At 41.5% G+C, this 6,394-nt stretch overlaps 1 protein-coding gene across 1 annotated transcript; it reads left to right on the top strand.

The window, feature by feature from the left end:
* The first annotated feature begins 2,641 nt into the window (after nucleotides 1-2,641).
* LOC147608072 (uncharacterized) lies at nucleotides 2,642-6,131 on the top strand. Its single transcript, XM_086789980.1, has 2 exons — nucleotides 2,642-2,823; nucleotides 3,143-6,131. Exon 2 carries the CDS (start codon nucleotides 3,170-3,172, stop codon nucleotides 5,918-5,920), a length of 2,751 nt encoding a protein of 916 aa, XP_086646106.1. The 5' UTR covers nucleotides 2,642-2,823; nucleotides 3,143-3,169; the 3' UTR covers nucleotides 5,921-6,131.
* The last annotated feature ends 263 nt before the right edge of the window (nucleotides 6,132-6,394 follow it).

The raw sequence follows: 6,394 nt of genomic DNA, 5'->3' as shown, positions 1-6,394 counted from the left end.
AAAGCCTAAAAATTATACCAATCTAGCATCAAGGGGGGGGTATTGAAATGAGTGATGCTAGAGTGCCAAGTCACCTAGTCAAAGTTATTCCACATGAAGAAGATTGAAAGCCAAAAAATTGTATCCAATCTAGAGTGCCAAGTCACCTAGTCAAAGTTATCCCACATGAATAAGATTCATGGATGAGGAGTAGGTGTGGTAGCACATAGGAATTAGTACCTTTGCCTAAGCATACGAAGGAAATTGGATGTAAGTGGGTGTAAAGGATCAAGCATAACTTAGATGGATTTGTAACATGTTTAAGGCAAGACTGGTTTCCAAGATTATGTGTACATATGGCATTGACTATGAGGAGATATTTAGCCCGATTGTGTGAATGGAAACTGTGAGAGCCATGGAAGGATTGATATTTATATTAGATGGATGTAAAGAATGTGTTTTTACATGGTTTTGAAAGAAGAAGTTTAGATAATGCAGCCACCACAACAAGTTATGAGAGAGCGATGCACATCTAGATTTTATGTGTAAGTTAGTATGGCACCTGGAGCATGGTCAAACGAGATCAGGAAGTGAGGTGAATTTTTGATGCAAGGCTTTTGCCACTTCTTTTTCTTCTTCGTTGTATCTTTCTTATAGCCTTCATGTTTGTTGCCACTCATGCTTTGCTTGTGCACACCTACACTTACATACTCATCTTGTTGTAATGTTTTTACATAAATTGTATACTTATTTTTCACACACACAAACATTAGCGTGCTCATTTGGCCACTTACAAAATTTGTCCAACTTTGTTGATCTAAAACCTCTTTGATGCATAATTTTATGATGTCATTGGTGATCTCCTTTTGCTAGTGAAGATCCTGATGCGGAAGCACATGGTGGTGATTTTTATAAACTCATGTGGATAGGCCGACGGCTAAGGGTTTAAAAACCTTATCAAAATTTCCAATCACAAAAAAACAAGCTGATTCAGTGCAGCCTGGTGGACATTGACGGCTCTCTCCCCCTCTACAAACGACGGGGGTTTCTCTCTCTCTGCTCTCGTCCATTTTGCTGTGCACTAGATGTTATGGCTATTGACCACCCTGTAGATTTTTGCTCGATATTCTGATTACGATGTTGCTCACAAATCTGATATAGAGCACTTTTTCTTGCTCTCCTCAATCCTTATTCTTGTGTAACATTCCTATGCAACTAAAGCTACGCAAAGTGCTATTGAGAAAGTATACCACGTGTTAAGCTATAGATTTTTGCTGGAAGTTTTGCTATTGCCTATGAGATGCATCTTCCTAGGAGAAGCTCATGATTAAGTTATTGTTTTTCTTTGGGATTGCATAGCCTGATGCTTATAAAACACCCTTACAAACTATAAACTCAATGGAGCTACTGCTCCTTAACTCTCTCTTAAGATGAAGAATTACACTCTCTTCCAAAACCTAATCAACTCCTAAATGAGTTAATCACCTATGGTCACCTACTTAATGAAAACTAATCACTTTCTAATCACTTGGCTAATGAGCTATAGCTAAGAAAAGCTAGGAGAGCTAGACCTAAGCTTTCATACCATGTTGAGAAAGGTGAATCAAGATCTCCTAAAGACAAGAGGACCGAAAACATTGGGGCTTTAAATTTTCCAAAATTTGATCGCCCATCATCCCACCAAATTTTTTTTGCTTGTTATGGCTGATCATGCACAAAGCTCTTTGGACAAATGCACGGGCTCACAGTATTGGGTTTGGAAATGGATTATGCCCAAGATGTAAAAAAGAGTCGGAAACTATTGCTTATAGGATGTGCGCACACAATGTAGATACATTAAAATTTTTGAATAAATGTATTTCCCCGGCCCAACATTGGGAGGTGACTTGGCTAGAAATTCTTCTAGGTCAATAAATCAAATGTTCTACACAACTTTGGAACATTATTCGTGCTGAAACCTATGGGCTATTTGGATAAGCAAAAATAATTACATTTTTAATCATGTGTATACCAATGTGATGTGTGGTCTGAGAGATGCTTTGCATTTGCAGATGAAAGTTTTACATAAAGGCAGTCTGAAAGCCTGCAAAGCACAGTATACAAAAAATGCGATGGAAGAAATGCTGCAAATGGACAGAGCCAAGGAGGATTTCCAAGAAAAAATCAACCAAATTCATAAAGAGCGCCTGGTAGAAGACATCCAAGTGGCTGTGGCACGGAGGAAGTGGATTTGGTGATCAAAGACTCTGAATTATAGAAATATATCCTCAATCTCACAGAAGTCGCACGCCTTTCGAGGCTTCCAAAATCAAATTCTACCCAAACCTCCTCAAACGTCCTCCTCCCCTTCCCGAACCTCTAAATTCTTGCCATGTGGTAGCTTTGTTAAACTCTTCCTTAAGATAATAAATAGAGATGTATTAACAATAAGTTATGCGTCTTGAAAAAATCAATGATGTAATTTTGGTTGACATTTTCTCTTTTTAATATAATTCACGCTATAAAAAAACAGGCAGCTTTGTAAAACTCTTCCTAAGATAATAAATAGAGATGTATTAACAATAAGTTATGCGTCTTGAAAAAATCAATGAGTAATTTTGGTTGACATTTTCTCTTTTTAATATAATTCACGCTATAAAAAAAACAAAAACAAAAACAATACACTACAAACCGGGTGGAGGGCGCAAGACTAATGTGGGCGCCACCACAGTGGCCGGCCCTAATCTCCCCAACCTTGATACACACAGAAACGCCAAGGCTGGCTATCACCCAAGATTTTCCTGCGGAGCTTTCTCGGCCATGGCGATAATGGTCTGATCGACCTTCTCTTCGCAAGGAGCACAGGTTCGCTTGCTTTTGTCAGTTTTTTTCATGTTGATTTTCAACGAAGCAAATGAACTGTCTGCTAGGGTTTATGGCAAGCACACTCGAAACCCTAGCCTTAACCTAACCCTAAAAGAATCTGGCCGACAGATTATCATGAACCCAAACACTCTTTAGGGTAAAACCTAAACCTAGGATTCTTCAGAATTCTGGAAAGCTCGGCTTGCAGATCTGAATGTTCATGAAACTTCTGTTAGTGTTACTGCAACCCTAAACCTTTTAACCTAGCCCAAATAACCGTAACCCTTTCCCTAATTTCAGCCTACTTTGATTACCACAGGAAACTCTAGCTTTGGATTCTTCAAAGATGGATTGCTTTGCTTGCCTGATCATTGCAAGCATGGTGCTGACGCTTGTGTCCTTCTGCACCTTGTGCTCAAGTGTGGGGACTGATTCACAGACATTTGCCTATGAGGATTATTGCCATGACATCTTAATTGCTGAAGAAGGGCAGCAACAAGGGAACCCCTCCACATCCAACACATCAGCCTTCCACCTTGCCTTCCACAGAGGATCCTTCAGTGGTGGTTCTCCATTGTTTGACACAAACTCTACAGTTTTCTCGCTTCGTCGGCCTGGAAACAGAGCTTTTTTCTCCATTCAGAATGTGACCTTAGCAGGTCAGCAGGAACGCCTGCAGTATCTTGTGGAAGGATCTCTCTTGTTGCATAACAGAACTCTTCTTTGGTCAAACATCTATAACAGAACCAGAGTTTTCAGACAAGGTTTGGGCACCAGGCGTGATCCCTTTTTACAATCAGCAGGTGTCAGGCTTTCACTGAAGGGAGTATGGGCTGCCCATTCAAGATCTCTTTGTATGGCAGGCTGTTTTCAACAGAACGTGATAGGGCAGATGAAAAATAGAATGGATTGCCAGGTGAGGGCAATCTTTCACTACCCATCACAGGTCACAGTAAGCCAGCCCCTTGTGAACGGTAAGCTAGAGAGCAAGAGAGAGCAGTCAGACCCCCTCTTTTTCAAGCCTGTACTCGTTACTGCCATTCCTGAGGAGCCCTATGTTTTTACAAAGGATGACGAGATGCATAGCTTCTGCGCATTGCAGGATGCAGATGTGCCTGCAAATATCAGTGTCTGGAAGGATGACACTGCTGTTTGTCAGTTTCCTTGGTACAAGCAACCACTGACAGTCGTGTGGGACCATCAATGCACTGGTCAGGACTGCAGTCCCTTTGAAGGAGTGGTTTCGGCATCCCAAGCAACTCTCTCAGTTCAGAATATGTTGTGTGCAGAAGGAAAAGTTCATGGCTACTTTGTTTTCAGTTATAAGGTGAAGCCAGTGGAGTTGCACACTGAAGTTTTCTCTGTCGAGGGTATTTGGAATACAGCCACAGGTCAATTATGTGCATCTGCTTGTTATCTAAAGAGAGATGCAAGTGGTTCTTTTGAGTCTCCAGATTGTGATATTATAATAACCCTTCAGTTTCCAACTACCCTTGACCTCCTCTTCAGATACAGTGTCGCAGGAAGTGTGAAGAGGAGACCAGGCCCAACATCTCCATCCTTCAAGCCATTTTCATTCACAGGGCATATGGATATCACATATGGGTCTCTTGGATGGGGCAGGTCTCCACCTCAGCTGGAGTATTCATACACAGTAGATAGGATTAAGCAAGCACGAAGGAAGTGTCAAGCCAACAGCAAGAAAGGGCGAAGAAAGTCAAAGTACCCAGATGGTCACATCTTTTCAGATCTTGGCTTCCAAGCAACTCTAAAAGACTCCTCAGGGACAAGTGTAGAAATGTACTTCTCTCCGATCGCAATCAACAAGAGGACCAATAGGTATTATAACCCAAGCATGACTGTGGTTATGGCTGCTGTGCCTTCAAAACAAAAGAATCGAAGCATGAATATTAGCTTTGATCTGAGCTTGGATCTGAATCAGATGAACACTATGTTGTTTCAGAACACCTCTTCCACAAGGTTTTCAGCAGAGGGTGTGTACAGTCCAAAGACTGGAATGCTTTGCTTGATTGCCTGCCGCACAGTTGAACTTTCAGCTCAGAATATGACACAACTTGATGGCGGTGACAAAGATTGTCAGATGCTAGTCACGGTCCAGTATCCTCCAACAAACCCAGGGTATTTTGCGGAGCATGGGATTAGTGGACAAGTGGTCAGCTTAAGAGAGCAAACTGATTCACTATTTTTCAGCCCCATAACTTTGTCATCAGATTCACTTTTCTATCAAGAGCAAGCTGTGAATTCTCTTATACAAATAGACCTTGAGATCATTATGGGAATCAGTTCTCTCACAATGGCAGTCCTATTCATTGGCCTTCAACTCCGTCATGTCAAGAAGAACCCAAAAGTACTCCCACAAATGTCTTTGCTAATGCTGTTTGTGCTTACCTTGGGCCATCTGATCCCTTTGGTATTGAATTTCGAAGCAATCTTCTCCAGCAGATCAAGGCAAAACATTCTCCAATGGAGTGGTGGGTGGCTGGAAATCAATGAGGTGATAGTGAGGCTAATGACCATGCTGGTATTTTTACTGCTTATTCGCCTTCTTCATCTGGCATGGGTCAGCAAAGGTGAAATTTCTGCTGGTGAAGGGCCCTGGCACATGGAGCGAGGAATTCTTCACATTTGCCTCTCAATCTATGCCCTTGGGGGGTTGATCGCTTTGATTGTCTATGGGATCAGAGGCAATAATTTTTTGGATGTGACTAAGGCATTTGCTGGTCTTACTGTTGACTTCTTTCTTTTCCCTCAGATGGTGGGAAATTTTGTATGGGAAGTACAGGGCGCAGTTCTTTCAACTCCGTTTTATTTTGGAATGACATTTGTGAGGTCCTTGCCACATTTATATGACACACTGAGGAAATTTGAGTTTTTCTCACTAAAAAGCAGGAGATATTACTATGCAAATCCAAGTTGGGACTTCTACTCCAATGCTTGGGATGCCATCATTCCCTGTGGGAGTCTGCTTTTTGCTGTTCTGGTCTTTCTCCAGCAGAGATATGGAGGGGCATGCCTTTCAGTTCCTTTTTGGAGGAAGAGAGTTTCTTATGAAAAGGTTTCCACTGATCCATCTTAGCTTTTTCGTGGATTGGGCTAAGGTAGCTGTGAAGATGAGATGGTGCTGCTGCTGCTTTATAAGACAGTTTACGCAGTAATTTCTTTGAGAAGTGGAATCATGTTGGCCAGTTTCGCAAACTGTATCTGCTTTGAAGAAAGGATGCTGCTCTTTTGTATACATTTTCTAGTTGTTATGTGCTTGGGAATTGTTATGTTTTACAAGCTAAAAAGAGGCTTTCATCTTTTCCTTCTTTTTTACATCAGTTCTTTGGGTCAACTTTTAAGGAACCTCCACTGATCGTTCCTATATGGAGATTTCAGGCCATGGAAAATCATTTTTTTGGTCCACAAATCAGCTCATTAAATGAGATTCCTTGCACCACCAGTGGAAAATTTCTTTTATTCACCCAATGACCAAGCATCAATCATCACTTGTGTGTGTTTGAGATGAAGAAGTGCTCTCGCCCCTCAGTTGTTCTCACACTTGGATGCC

This window comes from Cibotium barometz, chromosome 54 (assembly GCF_041138505.1).
Source record: "Cibotium barometz isolate CiBa-2024 chromosome 54, ASM4113850v1, whole genome shotgun sequence".
Lineage (NCBI taxonomy): Eukaryota > Viridiplantae > Streptophyta > Polypodiopsida > Cyatheales > Cibotiaceae > Cibotium > Cibotium barometz.
Note: the sequence above shows the minus strand (reverse complement) of the source record. Positions and strands in the feature narration are given on the sequence as shown.